Source organism: Eleginops maclovinus, chromosome 4 (assembly GCF_036324505.1).
Source record: "Eleginops maclovinus isolate JMC-PN-2008 ecotype Puerto Natales chromosome 4, JC_Emac_rtc_rv5, whole genome shotgun sequence".
Classification (NCBI taxonomy): domain Eukaryota; kingdom Metazoa; phylum Chordata; class Actinopteri; order Perciformes; family Eleginopidae; genus Eleginops; species Eleginops maclovinus.
In genome coordinates this window covers 11,346,926-11,365,030 of record NC_086352.1, presented here as the reverse complement: position 1 = coordinate 11,365,030, position 18,105 = coordinate 11,346,926, and the positions used below count along the sequence as shown (strand labels likewise).

The 18,105-nt window shown below is 39.7% G+C and overlaps 2 protein-coding genes across 2 annotated transcripts in view; both read right to left on the bottom strand.

Annotated features, from left to right (window-relative positions):
* Positions 1-574: 574 nt before the first annotated feature.
* LOC134863320 (pro-cathepsin H-like) lies at positions 575-4,672 on the bottom strand. The gene is made up of 12 exons (XM_063881777.1): positions 4,530-4,672; positions 3,793-3,824; positions 3,584-3,689; positions 3,369-3,439; positions 3,186-3,290; positions 2,563-2,649; positions 2,108-2,163; positions 1,909-1,990; positions 1,752-1,820; positions 1,437-1,543; positions 889-1,017; positions 575-792 (listed from the first exon to the last, which is right to left on the bottom strand). The coding sequence occupies exons 1-12, from the start codon at positions 4,603-4,605 to the stop codon at positions 714-716; spliced, it is 999 nt and encodes a 332-aa protein (XP_063737847.1). The 5' UTR covers positions 4,606-4,672; the 3' UTR covers positions 575-713.
* A 990-nt stretch (positions 4,673-5,662) lies between these two features.
* The window catches only part of LOC134863793 (ras-specific guanine nucleotide-releasing factor 1-like), a 28,056-nt gene continuing 15,613 nt past the window's right edge, over positions 5,663-18,105 (bottom strand). The window contains 13 exon segments of the mRNA XM_063882505.1: positions 5,663-7,823; positions 8,497-8,565; positions 8,653-8,770; positions 8,855-8,934; positions 9,090-9,287; positions 9,391-9,475; positions 9,627-9,733; positions 9,872-9,932; positions 10,091-10,203; positions 10,577-10,683; positions 12,260-12,430; positions 14,290-14,406; positions 16,422-16,795. Coding sequence (XP_063738575.1) covers positions 7,731-7,823; positions 8,497-8,565; positions 8,653-8,770; positions 8,855-8,934; positions 9,090-9,287; positions 9,391-9,475; positions 9,627-9,733; positions 9,872-9,932; positions 10,091-10,203; positions 10,577-10,683; positions 12,260-12,430; positions 14,290-14,406; positions 16,422-16,795 — 1,693 coding nt within the window. The 3' untranslated portion in view covers positions 5,663-7,730.

Here is an 18,105-nt window from a genome sequence, read left to right as displayed (position 1 = left end):
TGGGTTGAATTAAGTAATATTGCTTTCAACTCACCTAGTACAGTTGTGTGAAATTGCATGGCATAATACATGTAATTAGTCAAGTCAACAGTTCACTTTTTTCAGTGTAATAAGGAAATTATTAATGAAATAAACATAAGCACAAGGGGAACATACTTAATTAATAAACCGTATAAGAAATGTGTAACAAACAGTTGCTTCTCATTTGAGCCAACTCTCTAATGTACCCCATGTACGTGACCATCACAACTCTTTGTTAATCGCAGCAGATGGGAGTTCTCGTCTTTGAAGACATTCATAGATTTTTACACAGTTCATTTTGTCTTTATGGACCCATAAAGAGGCCACTGACTAAAACATTAAATCAATGACACATGGATGATGGCCATAACATTATCTGAGATGTCTACAGGGATGTCTATCGCTTAGTGTGACACCAAGCATCTCACATAACTCTCAATTCTCAAAGACCTTCACAGAGAGCACATAATAAAAAGAAACAAACACAAATAATGAATGAAGAGGGCTCACAGTTTGAATCAACAGAACAAATTAAAAGCACCAGACAGAAATATTTAAAGTAGGACAAATGTTTATTTTTGGTAACAGTTAAAATTACATTTTAAATTGAGAAATAAACCTCTTCCTAAAACAGGAAAACACAGGCCTCACATCCAACATGTATCAGTCTTCCACTTTGTGGTGATTACTCCTCATGTTACTAAAGGTAGAGGGTAGGAAGCACATGCAGCCAGTCCGCACATGTTCTTTCCTTGCTCGATTAAAAAATACCTGATTGATAACGAAAAAGAAAGTTGTCCATGATCCAGGAATCTCTAACAAATGATCACACAAAAACACGCGCAGACACACACAGACTATATTTACCCGTCCATGCCCCAGGCTGCACCCCAAGAGTTCTTCACAATCCAATATGGCGTGCCGTTCTCTTCAGTGCCATAACCCACAGCCAGGACTGCGTGATTCACCATGTCTGCTGTGCTCTTACACTGGGTGCTAAACACACAACGCTGAGGCTTTAAAAATGAATTGAGTGCATGTCTTTTGTAGGGTGACTGTTCTTATCAATATCATATCATAACCTGCCTGCGTAAAGTTGGGTGTTGTAGCTGTTTCTGTAAATATTGTCATATCTAAAAATATGTGTTTTTGTTTTCAGCATTTTTGTCACATCCTGCTCACAACCATGAGTAAGATTTTGCAGATTTCACTGGTAGCTCTGTTAGTTTCATAATCCTTTTTCATGATTAAATACATTTGGTGCTGGAGGATTACTATACACAATCCTATAATGGAATCATGAATATTTTCTTAGTGCAAAATGGAGAGAAACAACAGTCCTCCTCTAACCACATGTTAGTATAAAAGACAATGAATACACATGCATAAATACATGTGCTTTTTATAGTCCTTACCTTGTGTAAACTCCTTCTTTGTAGTGCATAAAATCAGCCGTGACTTCAAAGCCGAAGGACACAGGGTTGAGCCGGGCAACAGCATCAACCATGGCCTTTTCATCGTACTGTGAATTAGGAAAGCAAAAGCAAGTTTAATAAAAAAATGAAAAGCACAATGCAGTTAGGAGTTGTGATTAAATTGTTGGCAATCCAGTATATTGGACTTTAACTGTAAGGATTCAAGGCAGTGGCACAATGTCACACAGTTATCATACAATTAGTAGTCATTCCTGCTGATAATGCAAATTCGCATGTATACACTTGTTCACTCACACTTGTTATGTTGACGACATCCAGGACAAAAGCAGCTGCAAGTGCAGGCTCAAAATGGCAAGTGTCATCCTAACAAAGGAAGGACAACAATTTACATATTGAGAATTCCTTTAGTCAAAAAAAGTATTTATACAATGAGACATTACTCAATTCATACATGGCCTTTGTAGGGGTAGTCCTCCTCCGTCATAAGACCATTGTTGTATTTGATGTACTCAAATGCCTGGCTGGGGAGGCCACTGAAACAAAACCAGGTGGGTGTAGTTTAATACCCAAGTGTATTTATTTTTAGTGTGATTTATAATGCTTCATATGAATATAGCTTTTCTGCAAAACAACTTAACAGGAAAACGTACCCCATGCATCCCTGGTTGTTGAAGTCTTGAGCACAGTCTATTAGCTGCTGCTCCGACTGGAACAGAAGATAAATTCCATTATCATTTCATATGATCATTTTGATAGAAACTGTAGTTTGAGGTAATTGTACATTGTTCCTACTTTCCCATATTCAGATACATGTCTTTGGATTTTAATGTATTTGATGAAGTCTGAATTTCGGTCAAACTAGGCTATTGTTGGGTGTCTATGGGATCAAACAACATAAACATGATCCCGTAGGCATCCAGGAATTAGTCAAACTAAGACAGTAAACTAAAGGAGTTTAGGGGCTCAGTTTTCCAAGCTTTTTCGAAGCAGGGGCCACAAGGCTTTGAAGAAACCCTGACCTACAAAATTGTATGACTTCTGCAAATACATCTTTTGAATCATCATTGACTTGAGTAGTACTAAATAATAGTCAGGCAGATCTCACCAGAGTGATAAGCTTCCCTGTAGCGATAGCATTCACTGATTCCAAACAGCCCGTGGTAGAGAAGGTCCAACAGCTTCCACAGTGACCCTGAACACACACACCATTTAACTTTAACCACTGGTAATTCACTTATGTTCAAGAGGCACTCGACTAATTTCTTACAAATGAAGGTCAATTGCTTGTGAAAACAGGAAATTGAATTATGTGTCTGTTGCAGAGCTTAAAGTCATAGAGGAAATCATTGTTTTTTCCCTGCTGTATTTGTCACATTATCATGCTCATTGTTCTTGAATTTCGCAACCCACATAACTACAAAATGTATTTGTTTACTTATAGCAGTTATATCACTCTACTGAAATAAACATTGGTTTACTTAAATGTAGTTCTCCCATTTTAATCAAAGTAGTTTGAACAGGACACAATACTACATATTGAATTTAGCTTAAAAAAGAGGTACAAGTCTTGGAGGATGTGCTGCAACAGTTGCATTTTCCACTATATAAAAGCAGGGAAGTTAATGCATATCCTTGGATTAATGTCTTTTTCCAAAATCTTGTCATACTGATCCTCACTTTTGGATTGTGGTGTTAGTTTTAGCTGTTTGGCACCATATTTTAGTATACCTGGTTCTTCACAGGAGTCACAACGTTGCCCTTCATCCTCCAGTCTACAAACTCGGGGTAAGGACCAGCCATGCTGATATGACCCCCTGTGGTGGCTGAGCAGTTCTACAACAGGCCCGAAAACCAAACATTACTAACAAAAGTGCATGTAAAAAGCAGTGTTTGATATATACAGTATCATACCTGAGGCTCTGTCAGAAGGAATAGTTTCCTGAATTCCTCAAATTTCATGTCTGAGAACTGATTCAGGCCCACTAAATTGGAAAATGAACAACATTGTGAGAACATCAATGCCTTTTAAAACCTTAAAGAGAGCTCACAGTGTAAACTCTGTGGTAATTATCTTTACATTACAGATTGTAATACAGGAGTTGGTGAAGAACTGAACTGTACTGTACTTGTGAAGGAGTGATTCCCAGCATTATGATTCTCAATCTCCCTCTTGTTCTCAGTGAATATGTGGAGCCGGTGGTAATACTCCTGAGTGGCATAAACTTTGTTGTGCTGCATGTAAAAAAAACAAAAAGGAAGAAGTTTTACACTTTTCAAAAAACTTCTTATCAAGGCAATTAAAATATAGACACTTTACAGTCTATAATGTACATACCTGTGACATCCATTGTTTAAAAGGATGTTCATCTGTTAGGACACAGAATACAGTTGTTTAAGTTAATAAAGTTGCCTAATAACAAACATTTCAAACGTTCAAATTAAATTCAGGCTTAAAGCCATTCATGTTCAGGGAAATTCTCAGTAAATTTACTCACAAAAAAAACCTCTATTTTAACTTATGCTTTATCCCCATTAGAAGTTACTTAACTGCTTCAACATGAGTTATTTTTAATGCCACATACTTAAAGCATGATCATCTTATTAAGATATAATGCATTGTTCTAGATTTGAATACCAAATCAATATTAAATAGTAAAAATTAGCTCCACAAGTGGTCCAAGTAAGCAAATCTTGAAACAATACTGTAAAATCATGTGCTACCGATTAATGCGTGAGTAATAACCAGACTTTCAAATATTACTATAGTATGAAGCTACCCGTTTCCATCACGAGTTATTTTAGCCTACATTTTGCCAACGTATTTAATGTATGTTACTAATGCAATGCAGTGAGGCAGTTTTACTACTTGAGTAAAGAAGTTGAGAACATGTTGTACCATGACAGAAAAACATGTATATCTTGATGTTGGTATTAAAGGTGAATCCACAGCTCGAGGCTGCTTGGTGTCAACAGTTGTATCGGTCTGCCTATAAATTAGTTTCAACGATAGGCTACTGTCAGTTCTGCAACACGAATATTAAAACACGTAAAACTTCACAAATGATAACTTACCTGCGGGTATAAATAATGGTGTTAAGTGAACTAAACTACAAAAGGTTGTAATAAACCAAACAACACCAAGCGCCATACTTCCCCCCAGTTCACTCGAAGGGCTGTGGGAGAAAGCGTCACATGATTCGGCTTCATTTCAGTGTAACACTATACACTGCAACACCCCCCTTCCTTTGTCCCTTAAGGAATGCAGTTAAAGCCAAAATTAAATAAATGAATACATAAATAAATAAATACATACATATATAAATAAATAATGAAATAAATAAATATGGTTATGAAATCAATTCTGAAATAAATAAATGAGGTAATAAATATATATAAATGTAAATACACATTTATTTATTTCATGGGACTTTTATTTCATAATGCCACATTTATTTATTTCATTATGGAATTATGAAATATAAGTCCCTGAAATAAATAAATGTGGCATTATGAAATAAAAGTCCCATGAAATAAATAAATGTGTATTTTAAATGTCCATATATACATTTATTTATTTCAGAATGTATTGCATGACCAAATATATTTATTTAATTATTTATGTATTTATTTAATTTTGGCTTAAATGTCCTTCCACAGTCCCACCGCTAAAGCTGCAAACACAACTTTTCTGGGACAATACAGCTAGCTTTAGTAAACTGGTGGAAAAAGAGTCATTATTTGAGTAAAAGTACTAATACCACACACAAAGTACTTAATTGAGAATTGTACTTAAGTAACGGTATTTAAGAACAATTGGGAAAATGTTCCTAAAGTAAAAGTACTAATGGCAGGAAAAACTAAAACTTGAAAAAAATATATTTAAACATATTTTAAAGCAAAAACAGCAAATTGAACATTTAAGAGATGGAACTACAGTGTTGCTTAAAAAAGGTTGGATAATCATATTTTAAAAGTTATTCATATTGTGCCAAAATCTGAATTTATAAATTAGTAAATAAATCTATACAACAAATGTCAAGTAAAAAGTACACAATTGGCTTCGAAAATGTTGTAGAGTAGAAGTATGAAATAGTTTTAAATGAAAATACTTGGTTAAACTGGAAGTACCTACAGTACCTACATTTATTTAGCCCCTTTCCACCACTGCTTAGTACACAGTGTAAAACAAACTTGGTAGCCTTTGAGACACTTTTCCCCCTGAGAAATAATAGATTTATTAACAAGAGGTAATCAGGAAAGAATACACTTTTATACAAAACTGGAAATACTACTCAAGCTGTTGAAATAGACTGAAGGATAAATCTCATACCACTGGGTATTGCTCACTGCAAACATTGGATGTGCCTGTAAGGAGGGTAAAGATTAATGTGCAAGGGTGGGGCTTCAATACAGTACACAAACTGTCCTAGATATAGATTTGATTTGAACACGTGAAAGTGGTACATGCCTGCCACTTAAGCTTTAGGTGTTTTTTCTATACAAAGCCTGTAAAAAATACCTATAAATATTCCAAGAATAAGCACAATATTACTATAGCTCCTGCTAACACATTGGAATAGACAGGATACAGAATGTGTTACACTTATAAGTTGTTTTCAACATTTGCTTTAAAGTATCATACACAGAAAAGATATTACAGAGTTGAACAATCATAAGGATAACACATTTCGAGGGATATGTTTAACACATTGCACGTTAGGAAATGCATCAGGACTGCCTGTACACAATATTGTACACAGCAAATATTTCTGCTTCATTGGCAACTCGTAGAACAAAATAGTTTACATACTTTTGTGTATATAATCCATTTCATGATTAAGGCAAAACTATAATGCACTGGCCAAAGAGGATTAACTGTAAACACTACTGTCTGAGTATAGAAGCTGGGAATTTGACTTCCTGAAGTGGCTCAATATTGGTTACATCTGCTACATACACTGCCCGTTGCTTATGCTGTATATACATCATGTTGCCCACCAGGGGAATAAGGTGATCATAAGCAAAGCATAAATACACATCTCTCCAGACTGAAAACACATGTTCCAGCTCAATCAGAAATTAGCAGGTAATCTTGTCCCAGTCAGACTTAAAAATCTCTTGTCTTTGTCTTTCTGTGGCTACATAAAACATCAAAGCACATGAGTCAACTGCAGCCACCACAGCAGTCCCCCTTTATTTGTCTCACAGGAAAAGCCTCTTAATATCAAGTCTTTAAAATTATCCTTATGGGTTTTTTTTGTATAACATTTATGGTTATCATTCTTTCTGCAATGGGCATAGCACTTACTGGATTTACATTCAGTAATAACATAGTTTTTAGTTTTGGTGTCGCAGTCCGCCATCCCTGCATCAGATTTAAATCGCAGGACGAAATTCCAACTAACACAACTTTATATCATTGTAATGTAGCTAGTGGATCGGTATATATTTGTATTACTTTTAAGAGTTGCACTTGAGGACAAAGCGTTAAGTAAATATAAGAAATGTGTTTCTATTGGGACTTGTTTAAAGACAACTGCACTGTCGTTTCTCTCTGACTTTGACACCTGAGCAAAAGCGGGAGTTGATCATCATGTGTCAAATGTGACCACCATCTCTCATAAATGAGACAATATCTGTAAATTTGTATATACTCTCATCTGTTTATTCTGTGGTCGAAAATAAATGTATCATAAAATGGTTTTCAAGACATGAAATAACATAAATACTCTGTAACTATATAAATAAAACCTCTCTGGGCTTCTACTCGGTCTCTAATAACGATTATACACAACAAGTCCATTGGGGAGCACATACTAGAAGGGCACAGCCTACTGTGTCTAATACAAATAATAGTTTATGTACATTATGATATATTGTTCCTGTACACTTCACTACACTTGCTGCATCACCGCCTTTAACCACAAAGCATCAAAGAGGGTGATGAAAACTGCTCAGCACATCACTGGGATATAGATGCCACCCATGAAGAGGTTGACACCCAGCGGTGAGGGAAGAAGGCCAACAGGATTATCAGAGAACCCAACCACCCCCAGTCCCCCACCCTGAAGATCAGGATCAGTTTCATCTCACAGACCTATACTTTTATTTAGTTTATTTATGTTGTATTTTTTTTGTATTGTAACTTATGCTACTTTAATTCTATGTCCTAAAATCAAATGTTTTTAAAATGTTCTTTGCCAATGTCTCTGAATTGTTGTGCATATGATAAATCAAGTGATCCATATGAGGGGTGGGGGGGTGCGATCCTCTTCATGTTGAAGTTTTGGGTTCAATTCTCAGAGATGCGTCATACAGGCTCTCCTCATCCAGCGCCGTACTGCTGTCCAGCAGGTACTTTGCAACCTAATGAAATAATAACCACAGCAAACATAAAATGACTGTTCAAAGATGCCAAACGTATCGGGGAATCAACAGAGACGCAAGCTGAACTATTAAAATGCATTCAGACTCAAATATTATAAATGTGATCAATATAACTGATCTAACATTAGCATTGTTCTTCATAGACAATCATTCTTCTACTTGAAACCACTTTACTTGCATTAAAGTCAAGCATTTGCTGATTTAGGATCATTAACTGGTTGGCCAATATCATGAGTTCTGGAAAGTACAAAATTATAAAAACTATTAGGAAGTCATTTCAAATACCGTATTTTCCGGACTACAAGGCGCAGCTGAATATTAGCCGCACAAGCTAAAATTAGGGGAAAATCCTGTTTTGTTCATACATTAGCCGCACCGGACTATAAGTCGCAGGGTTCAAAGCTTGTGCAAAAAGTAGAGGCTTATAGTCCGGAAATTACGGTACTCGTCTTGCTGTTGCTAATCTAGTCTCTTTTTCGCGCTAATTCGTACGGCACTACTTTGCCTGGCGGACGGACATGTGACCAACATACCACTCTTTTCCCCCGTGACTGTGTGTCTGATCACATGCCCTTCCGCCAGGCAAAGTAGTGTATGAAAATAGTATGAAAAAGTATGAAAATAAAGCAATACAAAACAAAAACAACCTCACCTTTGGTTGATAATCAATCTTGTAAGCTGTTTGCTGAAATTGCCGTATTTCTCTGATAATGTGAGATATCTGGAGACAATGAAATAAAAGAATATAAGACACAATCAATATAATTGCATGTCATTGTGTGTACTTCAGCACATAGGTGTTCCTTACCATTCTCATCTTGGAGAAGTTAACCAAGCTGTCCTCGGTGTAGTTAGGCGTTCCCTCCTCGATGAAGGCCAGGTCAGTCAGGTACATTCCAAGGTAGGGAACGCAGGGAGGGTCGCAGCTAAAGACAAGGACACAGACAGATAAAGTGACAAAGTACACAAACATAAGGAGGAATACAACTGTGAGAAATGAAAAGCTTTACTTCTTCAGAGCTTCTCTCAGGTTTTTGAATCGTCCCTCTGATGACACCAGCTTCTGTAACTTGTCGATCACAGTCTTTGTCTGGAAAATGGATCACAGAAAAACTATTATAACCAGGAGTAATCGAAATGTTCCTAAATGTGTATTCATGTTTGAAGAACTAAGGTTAGCTTAGCTCAGCACGTTTCATCGGGTTTGATTAACCCTTTAAAGTGTAAAAACGACAAGTTTGATACCTGCTTGGAGACTTTGAGCCAGGTCTTCTTGAGGCGGAAGACGGAGCTGCGGTTTAGGGAGGAAGTGATCTCCAGCATGGCGTTGTAGTTGTGGAGGCAGCGACAGATGTCAGCCACTGCTACCCATTTCTCAATCACCCCAACTCTCAGGTTGACGTCGTCCCACTGCAGGATCTCTGTTGCGATCTTGTTGCTAATCTGACAAAAAAAGAGAAAAGTACATGGTGATAATAAAAGAACTCTCTGTCTAGAATACACATTATAGGCATTTACAATAAACATTACCAGGGTAAACACATACATCATTGAAATGCTTGGTAGTTTTCATAATGTAAGGAGTCCTCTCGTTCTTGTCGTTTTTCATCCAGCCTTGACCAAAGAACTCCCTGTAAAAAAAAGCAGAAAAAAAAATCAACAAATAAAAACATACCAACATTCACTGTGTGTGTTTTCCTAATACCTTCCCAATCATCCTTTTCCTTTCAGCATATAGGGCTTGTGTTCATGGGTTTTGCAAGCATCTGTGTGTGTACTCACTCGTATGGGATGACCTTGAACACCAGGTGGTCCAGCAGTGTGAGTTGCTCAGCTATCTCCAGGGCAGAGTGGCTCTCAAAAGGCTCAGTTTTACAGTCTTCCTGTGCCTGCCAAACAAACACAAACACACACAAAGGGAAGAGCAGTGTTACAACATAAGCTTGAATCACTTCTAAAGGAGGCTAGTCATTTAAAAAGTAGGAGGTTGCATTTATACCAGAATGTTTTTGTACGCTTTCTCTCACCATCTGTGTGATCTCTTCCAGCGTGACCTGGTTATCTCCAGGATCATCCTGAGTGAGAGTCCTACACACAAAAGGACATTATTGACAGGTTTTACCCACCAGGAATTACATTTAGGCTAGGGTCTGACCTCTTATGTACTGTCTCAGACATATGCAGAAACCCCAAATATATGTGCCATCTATAACTGTATGTGTGATCACAGATAACAGAAAACTAACCTGATGATGTTGGCAGCTGCCTTTCTTTCCTGTGTGAGGAGCTCTGGGTCGTGCATCACCTCCTCCAGGAAGCTGATTACCCGTGTCTTCAGCTCTGTGTTCAGCTCAAAGTCCTGAGGACCAACACAGAAGCAACAGTTATTACAGAACAGTTAAGTTTTTGGATTATAATTGGTGAAGCATTAATATGTTAGCATCTCTAATGTTGCAGCAGGTAAAGGTGGCTCTACAATTTGCTTTTAATGAACTGCTGGGTAGCCTATTATAGCCAATATTTCATAGTTTTGAAAGATTCATTTTGTGTTAATAATGAGAACCTGCTAAATGACTCATTAGTAGGCTTGAGTGGAAACATTGAAGTCAAGTTACCTAAATGCACTTAGTTATACTATAGTTTTCAAGTGTTGTTTTTCTTCTACAAGGTTATAAACAAGAGGTTGAAACAAAGAAAAACTAAAAAATGACAGAGGGAAAGGTGAACTGCACCTGCGAGTGTTTGGAGACCCAGTGACGCAGCACATTCAGCACTCTGTTAGTAGCCGCTCTCCTGATAACAAACTCTTTGTCTCCATTCCTCTGGTCAGTAGGAAAACCTGGAAGCAGATTTAACAAAGTTAATCCTAAACTGAATTCCCGAAACACAAAATAATCAGATGTGTGATATAATCCCGTTATTTTCCCTTTACATTGTGTTTGTTTTTTTCTTGCAGATACAGAAAACCCAGTTTATTCGAATATTTTAACACTATTACACAACTGGTCAAGAAAATTCGAACATAAACACTAATTTAAAGAAAGAGAAGAAACGCATTAACTTGGTAAAAAGATCAATTTGTTTTTCAATACAAGAGTCAATTTGAAAACAGTGAAACTGAAAATGTAATGTATTTCACGGAGACAGATGTTTAAATTATGGTATCAAATGAACACAAAAATGTCCATTTCTAATCTGTTTGGACGCCCCCTAGTGGTCATCATTCATAACATCTTAATTATTTATTTACTGTAGATCAGAGGTCTTCAACAGGGGGGTCGCGACCCCCAGGGGGTCCGCGGAGGTACTGCAGGGGGGTCGCGAAATCTTTGGTTGATTAGACAATTTTTTATATATATATATTTTTTTTACAAACTGTTTTTTCCCACAAATTGCAATGTCTTTAAATGCACAACACAAATCCAAAATATTATAGCGAACGGAAAAATGGAGGCAGATGTGCCAATCACGAGGCCGTGTGACACACGCTGGCTCATAGACATAATATTATGTACGTTCAGACACATATATGACACAAAACCACTCACCCAGTTCTGGATCTCTTGCCAGAAAGACTTTCCGCAATTGGCAGGAAAAGCCATGATGAGCCTTTTGCCCTTTGCCACAACCTATCTTTGCGAAAGTGGATTTTCCTCACTGACTTACTTGAAAAACAAATACAGGTCAAGGCTGCAGCCTGAGGCTGATATGACCCTCTGCCTGACAACCTCCATCCGTCCAAGGCTGGATCAGCTGTGTGCTGCTCATCAGGGTCAGACATCTCACTGATGTGAGAGTACGTGTGCCATCCACAGATGGTTTGAGGATTCATTGTCCCATCTACATGCATGTTTAGTGTTAAAATCTCATAGCTCAGTGTTTGTTTATAAATGACAGTGGCACAGCCACTCTGCACCTTGCACTTGTTTAAAGTTCAAACTTTTATTGTGATTTATTTTAATAGCCCTGTGTTGTGTGCAAGATATATGTTCATAAATGGCAGTGGTACGGCCACACTGTACCTTGCACTTGTTTAAAATAAAAACATGAATATATTAACCTGTGTATTATTTGAATAGCTTAGTATTGAATGTACAATAACAGTATCTATGTTTACACACTGCACTAGGCCCCGTTTAATATAAAACACAATTGTATGCCATATTAATAGTAGGGGGTCCCTGCTCCAACTCTCCATCAGTTTGGGGGTCCCTGGCCTGAAAAACGTTGAAGACCCCTGCTGTAGATAATCAAATCATAAATGAACTGTTTATAAATTCATCTGTTTTATAACCAAGGGGAGTTTTCTGGTGATTACGCTGGACTCCAGGGACTGTTTCTGTATCAGATTACAAACAGTCCTTAACAACCGCTTTTGTTGGTCAACAGAAGAAGCATCCTCTCATGTGACTGACCTGTGCTGGCGAGCGACATACGACGGTACTTCTCCTTGGTTGGGGTGCCTTCGTTGGCACCAGCGGTGGCGATGGCGAAGGCCGAGGCGGCAGAAAGGGCACTGCGGTTATTGTCCAGCTCCCGGCAAGATGACACCACCATGCCATTGTTAAAGGAAAACAGGGAAAACTCTACAGAAAGACCAAGAAAACCGAAATACCGTAGTATATAAAACTATAAGATCAAAAAGCTTGATTACTCTTCAGTATTGTTATCAAAAGGTAAAAGGATATTTGACTAAATAAGGACAAGAACAATGCTTTATTTTTGCTGCAAAAACACCAATATAACAACCCTTTCAGTTACTAAGACTCTGACAGGATCAGGCTGAAATGGAAATTAAGGGTGGCTCAAAGGTTAAGTGATTAAAGGTGATATAATTCCTTCTGGGTAGTGCAGTGGATATACTATTGGTGTATAATCAAACTAAGTTGTTGCCCAGCGGAGGGCGACAGAGAGCTAAAACAGACAGAGTGTCCTGCAGCTCGTGGCAGTGATGCTGTACACTGTGTCTGCCTCCCTCCTTCACTCCCTCCCTTCCTCCCTGCCTTCCTCCGTTAAGCCGGGGGCGGTATAGAAGAACATGCACATCGTTGCTAAGGTACAAGGTTTCCTTCCACCTACTCACACAAGGCACTGGCTTCCCTTGTATCCAAAACCGTGGGAAGAGAACACACTGGGGATGAATTGTGCCTGACTACCTACGGGGTGGATGCTCCCTCTCTGTGCGGTACGGGGAGGGCCACGAAGCTGTGGGTGGTTTTTATCAAGACCTTATTTGGCTATGGTTACACTTGTCATTTTCAGAAAAAAAAGTTTGCTATACAGTCAACTGCAGCAGGCTTTATTTAACTATGATTTACCCTCCTTATCTCAACCTCTTTACACTTCTCACATGCACACACTGAATATGCTCAATGCTCAAAATGTATGTAATGGTATAAATCACCTTACTTTATGATAAATGACACCCACTGAAAACGTGATAAGGACCTAGAATTTACTATAGTCGGAGACAGCTGCCAGTTTCCCCTGCTTTGTTGACAATTGTGAGATACATTCTAAATATAAAATGTCAACATTGGTTGATAGAAAGGTTTGTGGCCCAAATAAATGTCCACAGTTGAATGTTTTTGACCCTCTAATGTCTGCAGTATGTTAAACTGAACTACCGCCATCAGCTGATTAGCTTAATTTAGCATAAAGCTGGCCTGGCAATGTCCAACTATAGCAAAATCTATTAACTTATTAACAACAGGTTTTCGTTTTACTAGTTGTGAGCTTAAGAAATACTAGTAAGTGGATGTTGTTAACTTTTCACAGTGTCAGGCAAGCCGTTTCCCTCCCAGTTTTCAGTCTTTACGCTAAGCTAAGCTAACCAACAGTTGGCATTTGTCAAACTATTGCTTTACTCTTAAAGCGTCTGTGAACTGGCTAGGACACTGTCACTTTGAAACAGTGAGGAAAAAGCCTGCCTCACTTGTATACAAATGCCAACTGGTGTTACTTCTGCCACAGGTCTTGTTCGTGCAGTTCCACTTGCTCTTTATTAAATTCCATTTCAGCATAAATGCTCATTTTACTGCGGCACATTACCTGGTTGAATCAAGAAATCTTGCAGTTGGAATTGTTCATTCAAGTTCCCATAGAGGATGCAACATAATAAAAGCCTGCTGGTTAAATGTGCTTCATGTTACTAATGGTTCTTGTTATTTACATGATCTATTATTATTCATTTTATCATATTATTATCCGCCAAGACACTCCACTGGCAAGTACTCTTTGTCACCAGCACTAAGCGCTTGTAGTTTGCCAGCTCTTTCATTCTTGCCAAGTTACTTAACATTCTTGCCAACACATTTGTTTTTTAACTGTTGGGTTGGGATTCCAAAGTGGATCACAAGATGTTTGTAAAGGGTCTTGGGCTTAGAGCTCCCTAAGCAAAACACAGGGTCACAAAACATTAGTGGTAAACACAGTCATACTGCACCTGAGTTTTTTGACTTGACATTCTTGGGTGTCGATGGTGATTTGGGAGGAGACATCTCCGCCTCTGTTTCCTCACTCTGACTTGGGTCTTCATTACATTCCTCTTTCACAGACAGATCTGCACAGAAAAAGGTGTTTTCTCAATCAAGAATAAAAAGAAGAGTTGGGCTTTCTGGGAGCTTATTCAGAAACTAAGAAACTTCCAGGCTCATGAAACCTGAAAGTAGAACTCGTTATCTTCACAATCAATGATCATGGAAGTTTCAATATCATTGTCATGAGTACATTTCAATGTATGCCCACATACAGTGGGGCGAAAAAGTATTTAGTCAGCCACCAATTGTGCAAGTTCTCCCATTTAAAAAGATGAGAGATGCCTGTAATTTGCATCATAGGTACACTTCAACTATGAGAGACAGAATGGGGGAAACAATCCAGGAAATCACATTGTCTGATTTGTAATGAATTAATTGGTAAATTCCTCTGTAAAATAAGTATTTGGTCACCTACAAACAAGCAAGATTTCTGGCTCTCACAGACCTGTAACTTCTTCTTTAAGAGGCTCCTCTGTCCTCCACTCGTTACCTGTATTAATGGCACCTTTTTGAACTCGTTATCAGTATAAAAGACACCTGTCCACAACCTCAAACAGTCATACTCCAAACTCCACTATGGCCAAGACCAAAGAGCTGTCAAAGGAGACCAGAGACAAAATTGTAGACCTGCACCAGGCTGGGAAAACTGAATCTGCAATAGGTTAGCAGCTTGGTGTGAAGAAATCAACTGTGGGAGCAATTATTAGAAAATGGAAGACATACAAGACCACTGCTAATCTCCCTCGATCTGGGGCTCCACGCAAGATCTCACCCCGTGGGGTCAAAATGATCACAAGAACGGTGAGCAAAAATCCCAGAACCACACGGGGGGACCTAGTGAATGACCTGCAGAGAGCTGGGACCAAAGTAACAGAGGCTACCATCAGTAACACACTACGCCGCCAGGGACTGAAATCCTGCAGTTCCAGACGTGTCCCCCTGCTTAAGCCAGTACATGTCCAGGCCCGTCTGAAGTTTGCTAGAGGGCATTTGGATGATCCAGAAGAGGATTGGGAGAATGTCATATGGTCAGATGAATCCAAAATAGAACTTTTGGTAAAATCTCAACTCGTCGTGTTTGGAGGAGAAAGAATGCAGAGTTGCATCCAAAGAACACCATACCTACTGTGAAGCATGGGGGTGGAAACATCATGCTTTGGGGCTGTTTTTCTGCAAAGGGACCAGGACGACTGATCCGTGTAAAGGAAAGAATGAATGGGGCCATGTATCGTGAGATTTTGAGTGAAAACCTCCTTCCATCAGCAAGGGCACTGAAGATGAAGCGTGGCTGGGTCTTTCAGCATGACAATGATCCCAAACACACCGCCAGGGCAACGAAGGAGTGGCTTCGTAAGAAGCATTTCAAGGTCCTGGAGTGGCCTAGCCAGTCTCCAGATCTCAACCCCATACAAAATCTTTGGAGGGAGTTGAAAGTCCGTGTTGCCCAGCGACAGCCCCAAAACATCACTGCTTTAGAGGAGATCTGCATGGAGGAATGGGCCAAAATACCAGCAACAGTGTGTGGAAACCTTGTGAAGACTTACAGAAAACGTTTGACCTCTGTCATTGCCAACAAAGGGTATATAACAAAGTATTGAGATGAACTTTTGTTATTGACCAAATACTTATTTTTCACAATAATTTGAAATAAATTATTTAAAAATCAGACAATGTGATTTTCTGGATTTTTTTTTCTCATTCTGTCTCTCATAGTTGAAGGTACACCTATGATAAAAATGACAGGCCTCTCTGATATTTTTAAATGGAGAATTTGCACAATTGGTGGCTGACTAAATACTTTTTTGCCCCACTGTAATGCTGCCTTTTGACTGTTCAATCTCAAGGATATTGCTTAAAAAGTTGATTACTTTTGACTGTATGCAGAATAAATATGAATAACTTTAACCTTAAAGGGAGAGTTGGTAAAGTTGCTTGAATGTGAGTAGAGGAAACTTACCAGCTATTATCATGAAAGTGGGTTTGTAGAAATGCTACCATACTACACACAAACTCATTAAAACTGAGTGAAATCCCTGACCTTGCTTGTTGAGGACAGTCTCCTCAGCCTTGCCTTCAGCTTTGGTCTCTCCCTCATCTGGGATTTTGCTCGCCATGGTGCTGGACACGTAAAGCTTGTTGATGTCAAGGGTGGTCTTGCTGAAAGGTGACATGGTGGAGTGCATGCTTGCATAGCCATTGGGAGAACAGTTCAGAGCAGCCAGATCCAAGGCTTTGCCCCCCGTGATGATGGGGATGTTGAGCGAAAGCTTGCGTCGGCGGTTTGGCGAGGACGTCTTGGTGATGGCGAGGGGAGGAGGGGAGGAGAACTTGCGGCTGGCACGCGGTGACGTGGGTGGCTCACCGTACAGGAGTTTGTTGCTCTGGCTGCTGGCAAAGAAAAGCTCCAAAGAACTGCAGGAAAGGAGAGAGCAAAAGAGAAGGGAAAGACAGAAGCATGAGTATCTTTCACTACATCACTTTTGGGATTATGGGTAATTATTCCCAGTGACCTGGATAGGAGAGAGCAGAGGGGAGAAAGGTTGATAAAGAGGGTTGCATGTTGCACTTGGTGTCGGTACACAGGAGCAGAGAAGGCAACACATTAACCACAGGGCTCTTCGGGAGCTCCTGCCTCTTTTATTTAAGCTACATTGTTTAAGACAGCATCCTCCTTGCACTGAGAGCCACCCCCTCTGAAGGCCTATAAATAGCATGTCAAGTGACAGTGTGGGAGGCACGGGTGCTGCCAACAGCAACCAGCCCAGGGGAGGCCCACAGAGACATGGGGAAAGAGAAACAGAGAGAAAATGGGTGAGAGAGAGAGAGAGAGAGAGATAGAGAGAGAGAAAGTGGGAGAAAGAGACAGAGGTGCAGTACAAAAAAAAAAAAAAAACAGGGGCAAAAACAGATAAACTGCGAGGGAGGGGGCGAGAGAGGAGCAACATAGTGGATATGGATTCCACCAGAGCGAAGGCTGCTGGCTGAGAGTGGGCGAATGGGAAGCCTCCAGCCCTGTATGGTGCTAGCTGCAGCCATGTTGTGTCCCCTCGCCTAAATTTGCAAAACAGTTTAAGAAGGAAGTTGATAATGGTAAACATGGGAATGAGAGAGACTGGGAGGATGGAGGAAAGGAGAGGAGGGGGGGGGGGAGCAAAGTGCGGAGTCAAGAGAGGACACAAGTAAAACAAAGGAGAAATGAAGCAGGGGAATAGACAAAAAGCAGGAAGAAGAAGAGGAGAGGAGAGCAGGGTCTGGGTGCAAAACACCACCATCAATATTTAATACCGTAGAGTCGCTGCAGATGATGGGAGAAAGGGAGAAAGGGAGGGAGGCAGGAGGAAGACGAGGAGAGAGGGAGAGGGTGGGGTCCTGCAGCAGAGTGAAGGGTTGCCATGGTGACAGCGCAGCGGAGAGAAGAATGGTCAGACTCGTGGAAAGAAAAATAAAAGTCAGAGAACGGAAAAGGGTAAAAGAGAGGAAGGAGAGAGAGAAGAGGAGGAGAGGGGGTGAGGGAGAGGTGGGTGGACACAGGACCCAATTAACTGTGATGGTGGACAGAAGACAGAGGAGTGGATTTGCTGGTGTGACCTCTCGCTGCCTCTCCTCCAGTCCCTTCTCACCTGGACAGCGTATGATGGGCTGCTTACAGACAGTCCACGTGAGAGAAAAGACAAACCCAGACACCGGGGGAGTCCCACCTTTTCACTGCACCATTACAGAGC